At 40.7% G+C, this 24,169-nt stretch overlaps 1 protein-coding gene across 1 annotated transcript in view; it reads left to right on the forward strand.

Annotated features, from left to right (window-relative positions):
* The window catches only part of LOC308327695 (uncharacterized protein), a gene marked incomplete at both ends in the record, with an annotated part of 126,680 nt that overhangs the window by 100,451 nt on the left and 2,060 nt on the right, over positions 1–24,169 (forward strand). Inside the window, 18 exons of the mRNA XM_080781220.1 lie at positions 3,449–3,536; positions 5,626–5,720; positions 7,203–7,317; positions 9,067–9,161; positions 12,261–12,348; positions 12,981–13,075; positions 13,164–13,251; positions 13,412–13,500; positions 15,124–15,150; positions 15,290–15,316; positions 15,456–15,537; positions 15,775–15,816; positions 16,874–16,968; positions 17,394–17,481; positions 20,943–21,028; positions 21,683–21,770; positions 22,713–22,807; positions 23,863–23,950. Coding sequence (XP_080637346.1) covers positions 3,449–3,536; positions 5,626–5,720; positions 7,203–7,317; positions 9,067–9,161; positions 12,261–12,348; positions 12,981–13,075; positions 13,164–13,251; positions 13,412–13,500; positions 15,124–15,150; positions 15,290–15,316; positions 15,456–15,537; positions 15,775–15,816; positions 16,874–16,968; positions 17,394–17,481; positions 20,943–21,028; positions 21,683–21,770; positions 22,713–22,807; positions 23,863–23,950 — 1,471 coding nt within the window. The remainder of the gene's footprint in view (positions 1–3,448; positions 3,537–5,625; positions 5,721–7,202; positions 7,318–9,066; positions 9,162–12,260; positions 12,349–12,980; positions 13,076–13,163; positions 13,252–13,411; positions 13,501–15,123; positions 15,151–15,289; positions 15,317–15,455; positions 15,538–15,774; positions 15,817–16,873; positions 16,969–17,393; positions 17,482–20,942; positions 21,029–21,682; positions 21,771–22,712; positions 22,808–23,862; positions 23,951–24,169) is intronic.

The following is a 24,169-nucleotide window of genomic DNA, read 5'->3' on the forward strand; positions in this document are numbered from 1 at the left end:
AATTTGCCAAAATAATTTGCCTCCCAAAATAATTTGCCTCCCAAAATAATAATAATCACCAATAATAATAACCAAAAGTGTCAAATAATGTTTTAGGAGCTGTTTCTCAATAACCAAAAGTGTAAAATAATGTTTTAGGAGCTGTTTCTCAATAACCAAAAGTGTAAAATAATGTTTTAGGAGCTGTTTCTCAACAACCAAAGTGTCAAATAATGGTTAGAAGCTGTTTCTCAATAACCAAAAGTGTAAAATAATTTGCCAAAATAATTTGCCTCCCAAAATAATTTGCCAAAATAATTTGCCTCCCAAAATAATTTGCCAAAATAATTTGCCTCCCAAAATAATTTGCCTCCCAAAATATTTTGCCTCCCAAAATATTTTGCCTCCCAAAATTATTTGCCAAAATAATTTGCCTCCCAAAATAATTTGCCTCCCAAAATAATTTGCCAAAATAATTTGCCTCCCAAAATAATTTGCCTCCCAAAATAATTTGCCTCCCAAAATAATTTGCCAAAATAATTTGCCTCCCAAAATAATTTGCCTCCCAAAATAATAATAATCACCAATAATAATAACCAAAAGTGTCAAATAATGTTTTAGGAGCTGTTTCTCAATAACCAAAAGTGTAAAATAATGTTTTAGGAGCTGTTTCTCAATAACCAAAAGTGTAAAATAATGTTTTAGGAGCTGTTTCTCAACAACCAAAGTGTCAAATAATGGTTAGAAGCTGTCTTTCAACAACCAAAAGTGTCAAATAATGTTTTAGGAGCTGTTTCTCAACAACCAAAGTGTCAAATAATGGTTAGAAGCTGTTTTTCAACAACCAAAAGTGTCAAATAATGTTTTAGGAGCTGTTTCTCAATAACCAAAAGTGTCAAATAATGTTTTAGGAGCTGTTTCTCAACAACCAAAGTGTCAAATAATGGTTAGAAGCTGTTTTTCAACAACCAAAAGTGTCAAATAATGTTTTAGGAGCTGTTTCTCAACAACCAAAAGTGTAAAATAATGTTTTAGGAGCTGTTTCTCAACAACCAAAAGTGTCAAATAATGGTTAGAAGCTGTTTTTCAACAACCAAAAGTGTCAAATAATGTTTTAGGAGCTGTTTCTCAATAACCAAAAGTGTAAAATAATGTTTTAGGAGCTGTTTCTCAACAACCAAAGTGTCAAATAATGGTTAGAAGCTGTTTTTCAACAACCAAAATTGTCAAATAATGTTTTAGGAGCTGTTTCTCAACAACCAAAAGTGTCAAATAATGTTTTATGAGCTGTTTCTCAACAACCAAAGTGTCAAATAATGGTTAAAAGCTGTTTTTCAACAACCAAAAGTGTCAAATAATGTTTTAGGAGCTGTTTCTCAATAACCAAAAGTGTAAAATAATGTTTTAGGAGCTGTTTCTCAACAACCAAAGTGTCAAATAATGGTTAGAAGCTGTTTTTCAACAACCACAAGTGTCAAATAATGTTTTAGGAGCTGTTTCTCAACAACCAAAAGTGTAAAATAATGTTTTAGGAGCTGTTTCTCAACAACCAAAGTGTCAAATAATGGTTAGAAGCTGTTTTTCAACAACCAAAAGTGTCAAATAATGTTTTAGGAGCTGTTTCTCAATAACCAAAAGTGTAAAATAATGTTTTAGGAGCTGTTTCTCAACAACCAAAGTGTCAAATAATGGTTAGACGCTGTTTTTCAACAACCAAAAGTGTCAAATAATGTTTTAGGAGCTGTTTCTCAACAACCAAAAGTGTAAAATAATGTTTTAGGAGCTGTTTCTCAACAACCAAAGTGTCAAATAATGGTTAGAAGCTGTTTTTCAACAACCAAAAGTGTCAAATAATGTTTTAGGAGCTGTTTCTCAATAACCAAAAGTGTAAAATAATGTTTTAGGAGCTGTTTCTCAACAACCAAAGTGTCAAATAATGGTTAGAAGCTGTTTTTCAACAACCAAAAGTGTCAAATAATGTTTTAGGATCTGTTTCTCAACAACCAAAAGTGTAAAATAATGTTTTAGGAGCTGTTTCTCAACAACCAAAGTGTCAAATAATGGTTAGAAGCTGTTTTTCAACAACCAAAAGTGTCAAATAATTTTTTAGGAGCTGTTTCTCAATAACCAAAAGTGTAAAATAATGTTTTAGGAGCTGTTTCTCAACAACCAAAGTGTCAAATAATGGTTAGAAGCTGTTTTTCAACAACCAAAAGTGTCAAATAATGTTTTAGGAGCTGTTTCTCAATAACCAAAAGTGTAAAATAATGTTTTAGGAGCTGTTTCTCAACAACCAAATTGTCAAATAATGGTTAGAAGCTGTTTTTCAACAACCAAGTGTCAAATAATGTTTTAGGAGCTGTTTCTCAATAACCAAAAGTGTAAAATAATGTTTTAGGAGCTGTTTCTCAACAACCAAAGTGTCAAATAATGGTTAGAAGCTGTTTTTCAACAACCAAAAGTGTCAAATAATGTTTTAGGAGCTGTTTCTCAATAACCAAAAGTGTAAAATAATTTGCCAAAATAATTTGCCTCCCAAAATAATTTGCCTCCCAAAATAATTTGCCTCTCAAAATAATTTGCCAAAATAATTTGCCTCCCAAAATAATTTGCCAAAAAAAATTGCCTCCCAAAATAATTTGCCTCCCAAAATAATTTGCCAAAATAATTTGTCTCCCAAAATAATTTGCCTCCCAAAATAATTTGCCTCCCAAAATATTTTGCCTCCCAAAATTATTTGCCTCCCAAAATAATTTGCCAAAATAATTTGCCTTTCAAAATAATTTGCCTCCCAAAATAATTTGCCAAAATAATTTGCCTCCCAAAATAATTTGCCAAAATAATTTGCCTCCCAAAATTATTTGCCTCCCAAAATAATTTGCCTCCCAAAATAATTTGCCTCCCAAAATAATTTGCCTCCCAAAATAATTTGCCAAAATAATTTGCCTCCCAAAATAATTTGCCTCCCAAAATAATTTGCCTCCCAAATTATTCCTCCCAAAATAATTTGCCAAAATAATTTGCCTCCCAAAATAATTTGCCTCCCAAAATAATTTTCCTCCCAAAATAATTTGCCAAAATAATTTGCCTCCCAAAATAATTTGCCAAAATAATTTGCCTCCCAAAATAATTTGCCAAAATAATTTGCCTGCCAAAATAATTTGGGAGGCAAATTATTTTGGCAAATTATTTTGGGAGGCAAATTATTTTGGCAAATTATTTTGGGAGGCAAATTATTTTGGCAAATTATTTTGGGAGGCAAATTATTATGGTCAATACTCGATCCATGCTCTTTTTAGTAGGCTGCCAAATAAACCAGCTTATAGTGACATTCATCTGTGTCTGTGTGAAACACCTATTATATACTCCCTGCTCAACACATCACAATACACACACACACACACACACACACACACACACACACCATCCACATGTTCTCTGCATCACATCTTCACTCTCCCTCCAACAGGCAGGCGCTGGTGTACCTGACCTACAAGGGACTCGTCTCTCCCTCCATGGAGGGGAATCACTACAAACTGACAGACACCATCGGCAAAGTATAATCTCATTGAAATGTACTTCTGCATTTTCATATGGCTGTATATATACTGTACGTGACTGTCTATGTTCATTTATGACCATAAACCACCTCACGGCATGACAGATAATGTGTCACCATTCAGTCCAGTGTTGTTTGTTTTTTTGGCAGGACATTTCCATTTTAGTTTTAGCCATTTAGTCTCTTTAATAGTTTTCACTTAGTTTTAGTCACCTGGAATGTTTTAGTGTTAGTCTAGTTTTAGTCGACTAAATGTCATAAGATTTTAGTCGAACAAAATGTGTTTTGGCACGGCGGCGGGCCTTGATGCCGTCATATAATGGCTGATTTTACACTTGCTGAAAATAGTTGTGAGCTTGTAGAGCTATTTTCAGTATGCAACCTGGACTGTATTTTGCGTGTCCATATTGGTATCTTACCCCCTCAGGCCGGGAACCCATATAATTTTTTTGATGCTGCTAAATAAATATTTGAAGTTTTTCCAGAAACCTTAGGTCAGGATTTAGAGGCGTTTTTAGAATCGGCCTTAGGCCTAAATGGGTCAAGTACCAGGTCTTATTCCCTATAACTTGAGTAAACTAAAGACCTGGAGGCGTGATCAATGCTCTTTGGCCACTCAGAATAGCCAAATGGCATTGATCACACCTCCAGGTCTTTAGTTTACTCAAGTTAGGGAATAAGACCTGGTACTACTACTTAAGACACGCAAAATACAGCGTGTCAAATGACTTATACTGGATCTCTTGTCCACTATACTCCCCTTCCTAGCATTTAGTCTAGTTTTTATCTGTTGATGAAATTGTCAATACATTTAGTCTTAATCATCATAGCATAGTTTTCCTTTTAGTTTTCATTTAGTTTTCGTCGGTGAAAAAAGGTAGTCGACGACAGCACATTTTTCGTCTTAGTTTTAACCCATTCTGACCTGAGATCAGATTCATACGAGGTTTCCACTGGACACACACTGGTCTGATTAACCCATTCTGACCTGAGATCAGATTCAAAAAATGTCAGTCGTTCTTCGATTACGTTTTTTTTAGCAGACCTACAAGCTCATAGCGCGCCACTCGGTGGCGCGCTATGAGCTTGTAGATCTGCTATTTTTCGATAGCTAAAGCATAACATGATGCTAATACCAAAATGAGTTCCCGTTCAGAATGGGTTAAAGTTTCTTTATTAGGAAAAAGACCCCTTGAGATGTATACCATCTCGTTTTCGAGGGGCTCCCAACACAGATACATGTCACAACTTTATTGTACATGTAAACGGTAAAACAAAACTAATTACATACACCTAACATGGACAGGACAAAACATTAAACATTGAAACCTTGAAAACCTTACAACCTCATTACGGCTTTGAATCCCATAATATAATGTAGCACAATATGAAGATTCTATGTCCTATACAGTGAGTGCATTTTTTTAAAATATAATTAAATAATGATAATAAGTAATACAAAATAAAATAATTAAATAAAGGAATAAACATGGTGATATAATGGCATATTTACTGAAAGCAAGAACATAAGACTTTGAAGTAGGAAGACAATGCACTTTTTCTTAAATTTTTATCCCACGATTTTGTAACCCAGTTTTTCTTATCGCCCAGTGCCAATTATCTAATGTAATCCTGGGCGCTACACTTCCTCTGCCAACCTGGGGGGGCAGCGGACTGACCTCATGCCTCCTTCTATGCATGAGGAGTCCAAGCTGCTTCTTTTCACCTGACAGAGGGGAATTTCCCCGGCCGGACGTAGCGCGTGGAAGGGACACGTTATTCCGACCAGTTCCTTTCCCCTCCATCAGGCGCCCCGGCTGGCCAGGGGGAGGTAGTTTTAGAGACCAGGATTACAGCATGTTTTTGTGAGGGTATCTACCCTAGGGGACACGGGGAGAACATGCAAACTCCACACAGAAAGGCCCTAAGAGACAATGCACTTTTAAAAAACTGGGAATGATGAGATGGATCATTATATTTTGAAGGAGCGTAAATGTCATCCAGTGCAATGATCAGCCTCACAAAACCAATATCTAATATGTGTTGGGAGGAAGAAAAATGAAAATGATTGTGATTCTCTCCTAAAGGTGCTGAGTCTGATAAAGAGTCGGGATGTGGAGTGGGACATCAGCCTCCTGGACCTGAAGAAAAGACTGAACGGCATCAGTCTGCCTGTCATCAGGTATTAAGGCCGTTCCCTCCACTACTTTATTTATTTAACCCATTCTGAACGGGAACCCATGTTGGTGTTAGCATCATGTTATGCTTTAGCTATTGAAAAATAGCAGACCTACAAGCTCATAGCGCGCCACCGAGTGGCGCGCTACGAGCTTGTAGGTCTGCTATTTTAGAAAAATCAAAGAACGACTGACATTTTTTTAATCTGATCTCAGGTCAGAATGGGTTAATCAGACCAGTGTGTGTCCAGTGGAAACCTCGTATGAATCTGATCTCAGGTCAGAATGGGTTAAACATTTTACGCTGAACTTGGTCAGGTCAGCTTTTTTTTCCCTGGTTACAGGAGTTTTCACTACATGGTGTTTGTGATATGAAATGTAAGCTCACCCTAATCACAGTAAACATCATGGGCTGTATTTTGCGTGTCTTGTAAGTACCAGGTCTTAGGGGCACGGTGGCACAGTTGGTAGTGCTGTCGCCTCACCGCTAGAAGGTCCTGGGTTCGATTCCCGCTGGGGACGCTGTGGGCACTGGCGGCGTGTTCCCTCCTCCGCGTCATCAGTGCCCATACCCGAGGCGGGGGTTGGCGATAGGGCCTTTCTGTGTGGAGTTTGCATGTTCTCCCTGTGTCCCCTAGGGTAGATACCCTCACAAAAACATGCCGTAATCCTGGTCTCTAAAACTACCTCCCCCTGGCCAGCCGGGGCGCCTGATGGAGGGGAAAGGAACTGGTCGGAATAACGTGTCCCTTCCACGCGCTACGTCCGGCCGGGGAAATTCACCTCTTGTCAGGTGAAAAGAAGCAGCTTGGACTCCTCATGCATAGAAGGAGGCATGAGGTCAGTCCGCTGCCCCCCCAGCACGTCATGGTACATATGTATAGCATAGTATAGTATAGTTTATATGTAAAGTTTCATTATATAGATATTCCACTGTTACGTTCTTATAGCTTACGCATGTTTCATGATAAATGCTTTTTATGTGATGTATTCCCATGCTTTTTTGTTCTTGCGTCTGCTAAATGCCTAAATTGACATAGAAACATGGGTTTTTCAGAAAAATGTTAGGATTTAGAAGCCTTTTTTTTATCGAAATGGGTTAAATATTATGCCTCTCCTTTCCACCGGCCTCCTGACAGACAAAATGTGTTAAATATTATGCCTCTCCTTTCCACCGGCCTCCCGACAGACAAAATGTGTTAAATATTATGCCTCTCCTTTCCACCGGCCTCCTGACAGACAAAATGTGTTAAATATTATGCCTCTCCTTTCCACCGGCCTCCCGACAGACAAAATGTGTTAAATATTATGCCTCTCCTTTCCACCGGCCTCCTGACAGACAAAATGTGTTAAATATTATGCCTCTCCTTTCCACCGGCCTCCTGACAGACAAAATGTGTTAAATGTCATGCCTCTCCTTTCCACTGGCCTCCTGACAGACAAATGGGTTAAATATTATGTATATATCTCCTTTCTCCTCCTGACAGACAAGCGGTGGAGTTCCTCAGCCACGAGGGGCTGGTGTTTTCAGAGGGTTACCAGAACGCCTTCAGACTGAGCGACCCCATGACATATCGCCACATGTCCACCGACGCCGTCTCGGTACGTCGTCACCTCGTTCGTTTGTTTGTTGGTTTTTATTTTCACTTAACAAAATAGTGTGCTGACCATATAAGGAGTTCCTCCCTGTCCCCAGTTAACCCCTGGGGGTCAAAAAAACCGTAGGTTTCGTTTTTGGTTCTCTATCCTGATTGGATGAAAGCTTGGGTCCCAAGGCAAAAACGAAACCTACGGTTTTTTGAGTGAAATCACTAAATATACCTTTAAAACATGTGAAGGAGAAAGCCCCAAAAACCCTCCAGGGAGCTTAACCCATTTTGACCCGAGATCAGATTCTCTAAAAACGCTCCTACATCCTGACAGTTTTCTGAAAAAGCCTATGTTTCTATGTCAGTCGTTCTTCGGTTTAAAAAAAATAGCAGACCTACAAGCTCGTAGCGCGCCAAAATGGGTTAAGAAGTGGCATTCTCCAAGAACATCAAGATTACGTCAACATTGGAAGTGCAGATCTGTTACAAATAATAAAATAAAACACAGTACAGGAAATCAAATAATTAGGGATGCACCGAAAGGTAAATTCTTGGCCGAAACCGAATACCGAATATCCGAATATGATTAATATTATATATCTTTTTTCCTACCATTGCTGTCTTGGCCGTACCTTAAAGCTACCTGATTTATGGCAAAATAAATGCTTATGGCAAAATTTAACTTGAATAATAATCACTATTATGGGTCCATAAAACATTTATTCAGCTCTTTTGAATGCATTAATTGCATACACTATTCGGTGATATATTTTCTGCCTATTCGGTGCCGAAACCGAATAGGCCGAAAATGCATCTTTAGCCATTTTCTGCCGAATATTTTCTGCGGCCGAATATTCGGTGCATCACTACAAAATGACAAAATGACAAGAAAACGGCAGTAGAAAATCTAAGTCACAAAACGGGTTAAATTGACAGACCGTCCTGTGGTATTTAACCCATTCTGGACGGGAACCCCAGTTGGTGTTTTATGCATTATGTTATAGCTATTTAAAAAATAGCAGATCTACAAGCTCGTAGAGTGCCGCGCTACGAGCTTCTAGATCTGCTATTTTAGAAAAAACGCGAAAATGTGGAGCAAATCTTTCAATATATATTCTTTCAGAGCGAACGTTTTTAACTCAAATCTTAGCTTCTGGGGGGGGGTGTCCCTGGAACAACATATTTTCAACATGTACTGGTAATGTTCATACAGGTAACATGAAAAAGGTTGAGCACCACTGACAGAAAAATGTTAGGATTTAGACGCCATTTTTTAAGAATCGTCCTCAGGTCTAAAGAGAAGTCATTTTAGGCCGTTCTTGAATTGATGATATGACAACTCCCTTTAGATGCAAGCCTACAGGCAGGGCATTCCATATTTTGGACCCATGTTCTTTCTATTTTTCACATGACCGTAAACTCGGTTGTCTGCTAGTGCTGAATGATTCTTGCTCAAATGTCAATCTCGATTTTCCTCTGCGAGAATTGAGATCGCGATTCTCACACGATTGTAATTGTTTTCCCCCATGAAAATACGTATTTAAAAAATATATAAACGAGTGTAAGTGTAACTCTCATTGAATTGGAGGCAGGTATTTTTTTTTTTGCCAACGGCTGATTTGGTCTGGCTTATTAGCCAGGCTAGTCTGAATCTAGATCTCGATATTTCTTTTCGATGTATTGTGCAGCACTGTTGTTGCTGTACCCATCTCCTTCTTGTCGACTTCCACCAAACTATAATGATTCTGATTGTCTCCCTAAGGTGCTGATGGCGATAAGGGTCTGTCATGAAGTTGAGGGCATCAGCCTCGAAGAGCTGGACGAGGAATGTAGTCTAGTGAGTCAGCCCGACATCTGGTAAGACTCCTTTCCTCTCCTACGTTATCATAATGTAGTCTAGTGAGTCAGCCTGCCATCTGGTAAGACTCCTTTCCTCTCCTACGTTATCATAATGTAGTCTAGTGAGTCAGCCTGCCATCTGGTAAGACTCCTTTCCTCTCCTACGTTATCATAATGTAGTCTAGTGAGTCAGCCTGCCATCTGGTAAGACTCCTTTCCTCTCCTACGTTATCATAATGTAGTCTAGTGAGTCAGCCCGACATCTGGTAAGAAGCCTTTCCTCTCCTACGTTATCATAATGTAGTCTAGTGAGTCAGCCTGCCATCTGGTAAGACTCCTTTCCTCTCCTACGTTATCATAATGTAGTCTAGTGAGTCAGCCCGCCATCTGGTAAGACTCCTTTCCTCTCCTACGTTATCATAATGTAGTCTAGTGAGTCAGCCTGCCATCTGGTAAGACTCCTTTCCTCTCCTACGTTATCATAATGTAGTCTAGTGAGTCAGCCTGCCATCTGGTAAGACTCCTTTCCTCTCCTACGTTATCATAATGTAGTCTAGTGAGTCAGCCCGACATCTGGTAAGAAGCCTTTCCTCTCCTACGTTATCATAATGTAGTCTAGTGAGTCAGCCCGCCATCTGGTAAGACTCCTTTCCTCTCCTACGTTATCATAATGTAGTCTAGTGAGTCAGCCTGCCATCTGGTAAGACGCCTTTCCTCTCCTACGTTATCATAATGTAGTCTAGTGAGTCAGCCCGCCATCTGGTAAGACGCCTTTCCTCTCACACATTATCATCGACCACCAGGCCTTACGTCTGTGAGCGTTACCAGACTGTTGCCTCTCGCAGTATCCAAATGCTTCCGTCATACAGTCTGGAGCAACGGAAGCTCTGATCATGAGTCAAATATAAATGCTTCCGTCATACAGTCTGGAGCAACGGAAGCTCTGATCATGAGTCAAATATAAATGCTTCCGTCATACAGTCTGGAGCAACGGAAGCTCTGATCATGAGTCAAATATAAATGCTTCCGTCGTACAGTCTGGAGCAACGGAAGCTCTGATCATGAGTCAAATATAAATGCTTCCGTCGTACAGTCTGGAGCAACGGAAGCTCTGATCATGAGTCAAATATAAATGCTTCCGTCGTACAGTCTGGAGCAACGGAAGCTCTGATCATGAGTCAAATATAAATGCTTCCGTCGTACAGTCTGGAGCAACGGAAGCTCTGATCATGAGTAAAATATAAATGCTTCCGTCATACAGTCTGGAGCAACGGAAGAGCTGATCATGAGTAAAATATAAATGCTTCCGTCATACAGTCTGGAGCAACGGAAGCTCTGATCATGAGTAAAATATAAATGCTTCCGTCATACAGTCTGGAGCAACAGAAGCTCTGATCATGAGTCAAATATAAATGCTTCCGTCATACAGTCTGAAGCGACGGAAGCTCTGATCATGAGTAAAATATAAATGCTTCCGTCGTACAGTCTGGAGCAACGGAAGCTCTGATCATGAGTCAAATATAAATGCTTCCGTCATACAGTCTGAAGCGACGGAAGCTCTGATCATGAGTAAAATATAAATGCTTCCGTCGTACAGTCTGGAGCAACGGAAGCTCTGATCATGAGTAAAATATAAATGCTTCCGTCATACAGTCTGGAGCAACGGAAGCTCTGATCATGAGTAAAATATAAATGCTTCCGTCATACAGTCTGGAGCAACGGAAGAGCTGATCATGAGTAAAATATAAATGCTTCCGTCATACAGTCTGGAGCAACGGAAGCTCTGATCATGAGTAAAATATAAATGCTTCCGTCATACAGTCTGGAGCAACAGAAGCTCTGATCATGAGTCAAATATAAATGCTTCCGTCATACAGTCTGAAGCGACGGAAGCTCTGATCATGAGTCAAATATAAATGCTTCCGTCATACAGTCTGAAGCAACGGAAGCTCTGATCATGAGTCAAATATAAATGCTTCCGTCGTACAGTCTGGAGCAACGGAAGCTCTGATCATGAGTCAAATATTAATGCTTCCGTCGTACAGTCTGGAGCAACGGAAGAGCTGCCATGAGTCAAATATAAATGCTTCCGTCGTACAGTCTGGAGCAACGGAAGCTCTGATCATGAGTCAAATATAAATGCTTCCGTCGTACAGTCTGGAGCAACGGAAGCTCTGATCATGAGTAAAATATAAATGCTTCCGTCATACAGTCTGGAGCAACGGAAGCTCTGATCATGAGTCAAATATAAATGCTTCCGTCATACAGTCTGGAGCAACGGAAGCTCTGATCATGAGTAAAATATAAATGCTTCCGTCATACAGTCTGGAGCAACGGAAGCTCTGATCATGAGTCAAATATAAATGCTTCCGTCGTACAGTCTGGAGCAACGGAAGCTCTGATCATGAGTCAAATATAAATGCTTCCGTCGTACAGTCTGGAGCAACGGAAGCTCTGATCATGAGTCAAATATAAATGCTTCCGTCGTACAGTCTGGAGCAACAGAAGCTCTGATCATGAGTAAAATATAAATGCTTCCGTCGTACAGTCTGGAGCAACGGAAGCTCTGATCATGAGTAAAATATAAATGCTTCCGTCATACAGTCTGGAGCAACGGAAGCTCTGATCATGAGTAAAATATAAATGCTTCCGTCATACAGTCTGGAGCAACGGAAGCTCTGATCATGAGTCAAATATAAATGCTTCCGTCATATAGTCTGGAGCAACGGAAGCTCTGATCATGAGTCAAATATAAATGCTTCCGTCATACAGTCTGGAGCAACGGAAGCTCTGATCATGAGTAAAATATAAATGCTTCCGTCGTACAGTCTGGAGCAACGGAAGAGCTGCCATGAGTCAAATATAAATGCTTCCGTCATACAGTCTGGAGCAACGGAAGCTCTGATCATGAGTAAAATATAAATGCTTCCGTCATACAGTCTGGAGCAACGGAAGCTCTGATCATGAGTCAAATATAAATGCTTCCGTCATACAGTCTGGAGCAACGGAAGCTTTGCTTTTATTAAAGATAAACTCGTGTACCGAGCAGATCATGGGTGTGCGGGCGTATCTTTATCCTTATCATTAAAGTAATATCTCTCCACTGAACTCTGACAGGAAAGCAGTGGAGTTCCTGAGCAACGAGGGCCTCATCTATTCCACCATCGACCAGTTTCACTACACACCATCAGACACCATCAACAAAGTAATGTCCTTTAGACCAGTTTCACTACACACCATCAGACACCATCAACAAAGTAATGTTCTTTAGACCAGTTTCACTACACGTCCACAGAGACCATCAACAAAGTAATGTTCTTTAGACCAGTTTCACTACACGTCCACAGAGACCATCAACAAAGTAATGTTCCTTAGACCAGTTTCACTACACGTCCACAGAGACCATCAACAAAGTAATGTCCTTTAGACCAGTTTCACTACACTTCGTCAGATGAAACCTTTATCATATGAAAATGTGCTATTTTTTATTTTTAACATGGCTGTGTAAAGTGTAAACTTGCCAATGCTACTTTTACAAGGTGATAGCTAAATAAGTTCCACAATTGGTTTAATCGTTGGAATGCTACCGGTTTTAAAAAAGCCTCTGCCCAGGCTCTGGTCAGGGCCCCCTGCCCAGTGTCCATATATGGAGCTGCATAGACTAAATGCTACCGATCTAGAATATCTGTACATAACTGTAAAAAAAAAAAAAACCTTCTTAAAGCTTGTCATTGCCAGTGTAACGCATCAACCTCACGGGAAATAAATAAAAAGCAAATCCTTTGTGGGAAAAAGTAACATTCCTGGCAATAAAAGTAATTGTGAATCTCTCCCAAGGTGCTGAGCTTGATAAAGAACCATCCGTGTCCTCTGGGCGTCAGCCTTCAAGACCTGGACCAGAGTCTGGTTTATAGCAGCATGCCTTTCATCACGTAAGACCCGCTCCTCGTCTACATTTTATTAATTATTAAATATTAATGTATCTAAACTAAACATCAACGTCCGACTGTCCTCTGACAGGCAAGCGGTGAAGTCCCTGGTTGAGGATGGACTGATCTTCTCCTCCGTTGACGGGAGTCACTACACACTGACCGACACCATCAGCAAAGTAACGTCTGGTGTTTCTATTTTAAATGCACTCTTTCACGTGACTGGAAGTGCTATAAGTCCTCTTTTATCCAGAGACTACAGATTTCCGACTAACATTGGAGCAGTTGTTGTATGCATGTGCAAAACATACCATTTTGTTTTTTTGGTTGTTTCTTAAGGTCCTGAGCCTGATCATTACAGCTGTAGAGGGCAGCAGCCTCCAGGAGCTGAAGAAAGGACTGGATGGCATGAGCATGCCTGCCATCTGGTAAGACCCTCTTCTTGTACACCAGGGGCGCCCACACTTTCTGAGTGGTGCAACCACTCCTACATCCAGCAATGTCCGTATGTATCAGTCATCACGAGTGGTGTGCGGCGTGTGCGCATGCCTGAAATTGGAACGAGAGAAGCATGTGACATGGCTGCCACCTGCTGGACGCAAAATCCAACTTCTGACTGTCTAGGTTCGCTAAAGAAGGAAAGGCCGAGCCAAAATAATAATGAACTGTCTAGGTTCGCTAAAGAAGGAAAGGCCCAGCCAAAATAATAATGAAAAAATAGTTCTCAGCGATGCGGATTGATATCCATAATAAAGCTAATCTGACGAAGCAGAGAGAGAGAGAGAGAGAGAGAGAGAGAGAGAGGGGAGTGGGGGAGAGAGGGGAGTTGCAATACTCGGTTCACACAGGTGTGATTTTTAGACTTGAGAGCTACTTTCAAAATGACCAGATCTACCTACCAAAAAAAATATATAGGCCTATTATCCCCATTGCTGAAAATAGTTACATATTAGGCAAACACACTTGGAATGGGAAATAGAGGAAAACGTTCAAGTGGGAGATGACAAAAATAGTTTTGTTTTTTGTTTAAATTATATTTTTTAGGGGCATGTCATGTGGTCTACCTGCACAGCCTGTGTGATCTACTGGTAGATCACCATCTACCTTTTGGGCACCCTGGTTGTACACTATGCATATTGTCCCTTAATATTATTATGGTAATAATAATTAGTCGGGCCCCTTTAACCCATTGAGACCTGCGAACAGATTCTACAAATGTATTCTAAACCAGGACATGTTTTTTATGTCAGTGGTTCTCAAACTATTTCATGTCAAGGACCCCAAATACTATACGAAATGGGGCGCCGACCCCCATCTGAGACTCATTTGTTCCAGGGACCCCACAGAAGCAAAGATTTGAGTTAAAAATAAAAATAAAGTTTGCTGTGAACGAATATATATTCAAAGATTTCCACTCATTTTCACGATTTCTCAAAAATAGCAGACCTACAAGCTCATAGCGCGGCACTCGGTGCCGCGCTATGAGCTTGTAGAGCTGCTATTTTTCAATAGTTCAAGTTTAAAATAATGGTTAAAGTGGTTAAAAGTCAGATGCTTCCCCAGGTCTGAATGGGTTAATCAGAAATGTATTCATGTAGAAAACAGAAGAAGAAATGATTATTATAACTAAAGCTAGCAAAATAAACTAGAATTAAAAAACAGTACAGTAGTACAGTAGTGCATCCCGTGGATGCAGAGGTCGTTGTTTTATTGCGTCCCTTAACTATAAACTGCGTTTTGGGATGCAAAATGCACCCTATTTTAATCTCTGCCGTAGTAAGATGTCTGATGTCTTTCTAACACAGCCAGTAATACTAGATATTAGGTACACAACACACACTATGCAAACATATGAATGCATCACCTTCCCACTCTCCTCTCGCCAGGCAGTCGTGGTGTTTCTGAAGAAGGAGTAATACTAGATATTAAACATATGAATGCATCACCTTCCCGCTCTCCTCTCGACAGGCAGTCGGTGGTGTTTCTGAAGAAGGAGTAATACTAGATATTAAACATATGAATGCATCACCTTCCCACTCTCCTCTCGCCAGGCAGTCGGTGGTGTTTCTGAAGAAGGAGTAATACTAGATATTAAACATATGAATGCATCACCTTCCCACTCTCCTCTCGACAGGCAGTCGGTGGTGTTTCTGAAGAAGGAGTAATACTAGATATTAAACATATGAATGCATCACCTTCCCACTCTCCTCTCGCCAGGCAGTCGGTGGTGTTTCTGAAGAAGGAGTAATACTAGATATTAAACATATGAATGCATCACCTTCCCACTCTCCTCTCGACAGGCAGTCGGTGGTGTTTCTGAAGAAGGAGTAATACTAGATATTAAACATATGAATGCATCACCTTCCCACTCTCCTCTCGACAGGCAGTCGGTGGTGTTTCTGAAGAAGGAGGGATGCATCTACGCCACCATCAACATGGACCGCTACAAGTATTCTATGCTACAAGTAAAGTCATCTTTTGTTACACAAACAAGTCGTCATTTTGGTTGAAATGTTGCCCAGATCGGGTCATTTTGAGAATCTACAAAACTTGAATGAATGAATGAAGGAATGTAAAGTGCATTGTACGTTGCCCCCATCACGGACCCACAACAGCCGGTTTCTTAATGTTCAACGATATTCATATTTTGAGTATTTTTGCAACTAATTGTTCTTGTGATGTTTCTTACTGTTGTTATGCAGGACAACGACATGGCTGCTCTCACTCTGCGGCCAAATGAGAAGGTGAGTCAGGAAACATCAGCGTTAGGAAAATTGTGAAATGGGAGCATTGGGAGGGGGCTAGCTATTTAGAGCGGGGGCTAATGAAATTTGATTTACATAGAAGAATTTCATCTGCCTGGCGGAGATAATTATCTTAATTCAGTGCAACACAGTGGTTTTTAACCCTTTTCATTTTGAGGCTAGGCCTGTCAAAAAGAATCGATTCGAGTTAGAATCGCGATTCTAATGCCGTCCGATTCAGAATTGATTCTCATTTTCCAAAAAAAATCCAATATTTTCTTGCATAAATGTACCTGTGCATGCAATGCATTATGGCCTGGGTTTCTGCATAGTGCGTTTACTACCAGCTAAGCTAAGCCTGCCAATTGTAATTATTTTACACCTGTTTTAATACTAATGTATTGTTCTGGTATTGAGTGAGAAGAGATTTTGTAACTTTTGTACTGGTTCAAATTTGTGCAAGCTAAATACATGAGACATGTTCTTACTCTTGGATTTAACCTTTGTGTGTTTAAATCATTCAGTTGATAAAACCTTTACAATTATACAAGCTTTTTACTAAATGTACTCTGCTTTCATGCCAGAAGACTGGAGTAGATCATGCTAAAATTCTATTTAATTGTTTTTAATAAAATATAAATAAAACTTCTTTAGAATCGAAAAAAAATCTTTTTTGAATCGAGAATCGGAAAAATTGAAAAGATCGATTTTGAATCGAATCGTCACCCCAAGAATCGGAAACGAATCGTGGGACACCTAAAGATTCGCAGCCCTAATTGAGGCCCATTATTTATTCGCCATTTTAGCCACAGACCATTTGATGACATTTAGCCTCTCAGACCCAAAACTAAAGAATATTTTGTTGTCGTTTGGATAGTATTTTGTCCACAATCCCATGCTGCATATAACGTGTCCCCCTCACAGAATTCCTTGTTTGTGCAAATACACAATCTGTCAATAAAACCAACTGTGGTTCTCTCTCCTAAGGTTCTGAGTGTAATATTGTGGTTCTCTCTCCTAAGGTGCTGAGTGTAATATTGTGGTTCTCTCTCCTAAGGTTCTGAGCGTGATAAAGAGCTGTGAAGATGCCGAGGGCATCAGCCTCCAAGACCTGGAGGAACACATTGGTTACATGAGTCTGCCGGTCATCTGGTAAGAGCTGATATGTTCTGACGGTCATCTGGTAAGAGCTGATATGTTCTGACGGTCATCTGGTAAGAGCTGATATGTTCTGACGGTCATCTGGTAAGAGCTGATATGTTCTGAGCACGACGCTGGAAGCGTTTATATTCCAAAACGAGATGCATGCTGGAAATGAAGACAAAACCATGGAGAGCTCCCTAGATTAGGAGTTACGAGCGAGTTTGATTTGAAAGGACGTCTTTACATTACATGTCCTTAGCAAAAAAAATTGTTAATTTGAGAGCACTTAGCAGCTTTGTTTAGTCAAGTGTGTACCCAGTATCTAAATAGTTTAGGTATACACACAGAGTACACAGTATCTGAATAGTTTAGGTACACACACAGTACACGGTATCTAAATATTATGCATCGCCTTTTCCACCTTCCCGTGACAGGCAAGCAGTGGAGTTCCTGAGCAACGAGGGATACATCTATTCCACCATCGACCAGTTTCACTACACGTCCACAGAGACCATCAACAAAGTAATGTTCCGTAGACCAGTTTCACTACACGTCCACAATTTACAATTTAGGCATTTAGCAGACGCTCTTAATCCAGAGCGACTTACATTAAGCAAGAACAAAAAAGCATGGGAATACATCACATAAAAAGCATTTATCATGAAACATGCGTAAGCTAAGAAAGTAACAGTGGAATATCTATATAATGAAACTATACATATAAACTATACATCTATACTACTATGCTATACATACATATGTACTATGACGTGCTATGACTACATACAATGCACTTATGCTGTCTACATAACATGCTATAAGTCTGTATCAAATGCTAAGTCTACAGAATTGTTATCTAAGGGGGTGGGGTAAGTGCTATGGGCCATGATGGAGTCTGAAAAGGTGGGTTTTCAGACTACGGCGGAAGATTGGGAGTGATGCTGCAGTTCTGACTGCAATGGGAAGTGCATTCCACAGTTTTGGAGCCAGAAGGGAGAAGTGTTTGGGACGTGTGGAGTGTTGTCCCGGCGTTTTTAGTGAGGGTACTTCCAGCTTCCCTGCGTTGGCTGATCTGAGTGAGCGGGAGGGTTTGTAGGGTTCAATCATACTTGCAAGATATGGGGGAGACCATCAACAAAGTAATGTTCTCTAGACCAGTTTCACTACACGTCCACAGAGACCATCAACAAAGTAATGTTCTTTAGACCAGTTTCACTACACGTCCACAGAGACCATCAACAAAGTAATGTTCTTTAGACCAGTTTCACTACACGTCCACAGAGACCATCAACAAAGTAATGTCCTTTAGACCAGTTTCACTACACGTCCACAGAGACCATCAACAAAGTAATGTCCTTTAGACCAGTTTCACTACACGTCCACAGAGACCATCAACAAAGTAATGTCCTTTAGACCAGTTTCACTACACGTCCACAGACACCATCAACAAAGTAATGTTCCTTAGACCAGTTTCACTACACGTCCACAGAGACCATCAACAAAGTAATGTCCTTTAGACCAGTTTCACTACACGTCCACAGACACCATCAACAAAGTAATGTCCTTTAGACCAGTTTCACTACACGTCCACAGACACCATCAACAAAGTAATGTTCCTTAGACCAGTTTCACTACACGTCCGTTTCTGTGTTTTAAGCATTGTGTTCTGGGACTGCGGATACAATTTAGTTGCCTGTTGGAGCCTCTGCACACTGGCCTACTTGGTACGATGCAAGTTGGGAATGCATGCCCCCACCCAGATATCATGTCTATGTCCCTTTAAAACATATTTATTTAAAGACCTTTTTAAGCGTCGTACGAAGACAACTCTGGTCGTGACAAATCATGACAACAAACACAATATTCTGGACCAAACAAATAATTACAAAGAAGAAAAACAACAAAAAAAGTGTTGTAACCTGCCTGTTTATTTTTTCTTCTTTCTAATTCTTTGTTCGGCCCAAAACATTGTGTTTATTGTCATGATTTGTCACGACAAGAGTTGGCTTTGTCCAGCGGCGTATAAACGTCTTTAAATAAATACTTTCTGAAAAGTCTATGAGGAAAATGAACGGGGGATTCTTTTCCCGGGTCTCTCGAGGGGACGGGACTGCAAAGCCGGGCACTGGTCCAGAGCCCGGGCAGGGGCCCTCTTTGAGGCGGTTCTGGACCGCAAACAAATTTGCACAAATTACATATGAAAAACATACCTGGTGATAAAACATATTCTGGTTCTGTCCTAAGGTTCTGGTGATAAAAGGTATTCTGGTTCTGTCCTAAGGTTCTGGTGATAAAAGGTATTCTGGTTCTGTCCTCAGGTTCTGGTGATAAAACGTATTCTGGTTCTGTCCTCAGGTTCTGGTGATAAAAGGTATTCTGGTTCTGTCCTAAGGTTCTGGTGATAAAAGGTATTCTGGTTCTGTCCTAAGGTTCTGGTGATAAAAGGTATTCTGGTTCTGTCCTAAGGTTCTGGTGATAAAAGGTGTTCTGGTTCTGTCCTAAGGTTCTAGTGATAAAACGTATTCTGGTTCTGTCCTCAGGTTCTGGTGATAAAAGGTATTCTGGTTCTGTCCTAAGGTTCTAGTGATAAAACGTATTCTGGTTCTGTCCTAAGGTTCTGGTGATAAAAGGTATTCTGGTTCTGTCCTAAGGTTCTGGTGATAAAAGGTATTCTGGTTCTGTCCTAAGGTTCTGGTGATAAAAGGTATTCTGGTTCTGTCCTAAGGTTCTGGTGATAAAAGGTATTCTGGTTCTGTCCTCAGGTTCTGGTGATAAAAGGTATTCTGGTTCTGTCCTCAGGTTCTGGTGATAAAAGGTATTCTGGTTCTGTCCTAAGGTTCTGGTGATAAAAGGTATTCTGGTTCTGTCCTCAGGTTCTGGTGATAAAAGGTATTCTGGTTCTGTCCTCAGGTTCTGGTGATAAAAGGTATTCTGGTTCTGTCCTCAGGTTCTGGTGATAAAAGGTATTCTGGTTCTGTCCTAAGGTTCTGGTGATAAAAGGTATTCTGGTTCTGTCCTCAGGTTCTGGTGATAAAAGGTATTCTGGTTCTGTCCTCAGGTTCTGGTGATAAAACGTGTTCTGGTTCTGTCCTAAGGTTCTGGTGATAAAAGGTATTCTGGTTCTGTCCTAAGGTTCTGGTGATAAAAGGTATTCTGGTTCTGTCCTAAGGTTCTGGTGATAAAACGTGTTCTGGTTCTGTCCTAAGGTTCTGGTGATAAAAGGTATTCTGGTTCTGTCCTCAGGTTCTGGTGATAAAAGGTATTCTGGTTCTGTCCTCAGGTTCTGGTGATAAAAGGTATTCTGGTTCTGTCCTCAGGTTCTGGTGATAAAAGGTATTCTGGTTCTGTCCTCAGGTTCTGGTGATAAAAGGTGTTCTGGTTCTGTCCTAAGGTTCTGGTGATAAAAGGTATTCTGGTTCTGTCCTCAGGTTCTGGTGATAAAAGGTATTCTGGTTCTGTCCTCAGGTTCTGGTGATAAAAGGTGTTCTGGTTCTGTCCTAAGGTTCTGGTGATAAAAGGTATTCTGGTTCTGTCCTCAGGTTCTGGTGATAAAAGGTATTCTGGTTCTGTCCTCAGGTTCTGGTGATAAAAGGTGTTCTGGTTCTGTCCTAAGGTTCTGGTGATAAAACGTGTTCTGGTTCTGTCCTAAGGTTCTGGTGATAAAAGGTATTCTGGTTCTGTCCTAAGGTTCTGGTGATAAAACGTGTTCTGGTTCTGTCCTCAGGTTCTGGTGATAAAAGGTATTCTGGTTCTGTCCTCAGGTTCTGGTGATAAAAGGTATTCTGGTTCTGTCCTAAGGTTCTGGTGATAAAAGGTATTCTGGTTCTGTCCTCAGGTTCTGGTGATAAAAGGTATTCTGGTTCTGTCCTCAGGTTCTGGTGATAAAAGGTATTCTGGTTCTGTCCTCAGGTTCTGGTGATAAAACATATTCTGGTTCTGTCCTAAGGTTCTGGTGATAAAACGTATTCTGGTTCTGTCCTCAGGTTCTGGTGTATATACAGTTCTGGAAGGATGGCGTCTGTATTCGGGACCTGGCGACAATCTGTGGCAGGAGTTTGGCTGTCACCAAGTAAGACTTTTTCTTTTAACACATTAAGTCATGTCAGCTCACAGGAATGTCATACAGCTGTCTCTATAGAGCGTCGCAGTCCCTCCCCCTTTCAGAACAACGAGTGGCCCAGGAAATGAATCCCAATGCATTTTGACCATAGGCATTTCTTAAATTATTTATTTAAAGACCTTAAGCGTCGTACGAAGCCAACTCTTGTCGTGACAAATCATGACAACACACACAATATTTTGGACCAAACAAATAATTACAAAGAAGAAAAACAACAAAAAAAGTGCAGTTTTTTTCTACTTTCTAATTATTGTTTTGGCCCGAAGAATTGTGTTTATTGTCATGATTTGTCACGACAAGAGTTGGCTTCGTACGACGCTTAAAAGGTCTTTAAATAAATAATTTAAGAAATGCCTATGAGGACAAATGCATTGCGATTAATTTCCTGGGCCACTCGTTGTTCTGAAAGGGGGAGGGACTGCGACGCTCTATAAGGACAATGCTAGAGGAAGATATCAGCAGTACAAGACTTTTAGTAAAGATGATTGTGGTAGATTTTGGTTCCTTTAATATGATTTAATGGATGAAATAACCCTGGGCGTTGGGGTGTTAATATGAGAGTTTGGTTTATGTAAAACCTTCCGTTCCGCTGTCCTCCGACAGGCAGGCGGTGGAGTCCCTGGTGGACGATGGACTCGTCATCTCCGTCGACGACGGCTGGCTCTACAGACTGACAGACACCATCACCATAGTAATAATATATATTTATTAATATATTTTTTATCCCACGATTTTGTAACCCATTTTTCACCCCTGTGTCAATCATCTACTGTGATCCTGGGCTCTACACACCCTCCACCAACCTGGGGAGAGCAACGGACTTGAACTCATGCTTCCTTCATGCCTGAGTGTCCAAGTTGCTCCTTTACACCTGACAGGGGGGAGTTTCCCTGGTTGGACGTAGCGCGTGGAAGGAACACGTTATTCCAACCAGTTTCTTTCCCCTCCATCAGGCGCCCCGGCTGGCCAGTGGGAGGCAGTTTAGAGACCAGGATTACTGCATGTTTTTGTGAGGGTACCTACCCTAGGGGACACGGGGAGAACATGAAAACTCCACACAGAAAGGCCCTCTCGTAATATTGAAACGTACTTTGTTTTTTCTTCCTCCTGTACACGTAACTATACATCTCATCTCCAGGCACTATAACTACATACTATGTTATATATACTGGTATAGTTACTGAACTGTCGCTAAAATAAATCATGCCAAAGACTGATGACCGTCCCAGAGGCTGGTTTTTCGCCATTGTTCAAATGGTAAATGGTGCATTTATGTAGCGCCATGACGCTTTACATAGATTGTGCATTACATTCATTCACCCATTCATAAACCAACGGGGGGGGGGGGGGAACCATGCAAGGCACCAAGCTGCACATCGGGAGCAATTAAGGGTTCAGAGTCTTGCTCAAGGAGACTTCAACACTAACTCTGGGGGAGCCCACAGGGTTTCGAACTGGGAACCTTGTGGTTCCATCCCGGCCGCTCTACCCCTGAGCCATTATTATACCTTTAGATTGTGATGATTTAGTGCAGGGGTTCTCAACAGTTTTTGGCTGGGGACCCCTGGAAATGCGTTGAGTACAAAACCAATGCCGTACAGATAATTGTGATTATTTTTTTATCTCTCTTAAGGTCCTGAGAACGATAAAGAGTTGTGGAGACGTAGAGGGCATCAGCCTCCAGGAGCTGAAACAGGGACTAGATGGCTTCAGTATGCCTGCCATCTGGTAAGACCCCCCTCTTCTCTCCGACACTTATTTACCTTCTGTCTTACTTTTTCTTTTCTTTTACATGAGTCGGCTCGGCTCACAGGAGCCCTGTAAACAAACAGGAATGTCATACTGTCTCTGTATCGGACAATGCTAGAGCAATACGTTTGGTCCCTAACGGAGCCAGCAGTACAAGACTTTTACTACTTTGGTTAAGTTGATTGTGGTTGTTGTTTTTTGTTTTCTGTCAAAGCACTGAACCATTTTCTGTTTGTCTCACATGTCCACTGTCGCAGTGAACATGTCGCAGCGCGACGTGTTGCGAGTGAGCTTGTAGATCGGCTATTTTCGGTAATTTGTTCTTTTCAGATGACAGAGTATTCGAAGTGATCAAACTAGCAGTAGAATACAAGTTGAGAATCATCTTCCAGAAACATGAATGGTCTCAGAAATGTCATGAAAGCAACCTTAATGTCTCAAATCTTTGATTTCTTCAGCTGGTCGGCCTAAAACATCATAGTTACATTCTACGTCTTGAGATTTTAATTTGCTTCATGCCATGTGTCCTCTTGACAGGCAAGCAGTGGCGTTTCTGTTTGTCTCACATGTCCACAATCCCAGTGTTGATTTTGTCGACTAAAACTATGGCGAAAAATGCTCGTCGACTCCCTTTTTTCACTGACGAAAACTAAGATATGATGACTAAAAACTAAGACTAAATATACTGACAATTTTGTCAACAAATAAAAACTTGACTAAAATGTTAGGAAGGGAGTAGTGGACAAGAAATCCAGTATAAGTAAAAGACACTTTACAGTCATTTTACAGTTGGTTCCATGCTGAAAATAGCCGAGCTACAAGCTCACAACGCGTCGCGCTGAGACACATTGTGAGCTTGTAGATCGGCTATTTTGTGTAAAATCAGCCATTACGACGACATCAAGGCCCGCCGAAATATGTAGGTTTTTATCGACTAAGATCTTACGATATTCAGTCAACTAAACTAGACTAACGCAAACATTTCAGGAGACTAAAATGTGACTAAATCAACACTGAAACTGTCCTCTTGACAGGCAAGCAGTGGTGTTCCTGAGGAAGGAGGGACACATCGTGGACACCATGGACATGGAACACTACATGTCCACAGAGACCCTGCTCGAGGTAATGTGACAATGACAATAATAATAATAATAATAATAATAATAATGAATTTTATTTATATTGCACTTTTCATTCACAAGGAATCTCAGAGTGCTAGTGACAAAGAGAGAGTCAACCAGGTGCTCACCAAAATCTATGAAATATGGCGATTTCGATACGCTGCCGATTATATCGTGCATCTCCAGTTACAACTAATGCAAATGAGTGTCTGTGCTGTTT

The sequence above is a fragment of the Protomyctophum bolini genome (genome assembly GCF_963924005.1).
Source record: "Protomyctophum bolini genome assembly, chromosome: 13".
NCBI classification, from domain to species: domain Eukaryota; kingdom Metazoa; phylum Chordata; class Actinopteri; order Myctophiformes; family Myctophidae; genus Protomyctophum; species Protomyctophum bolini.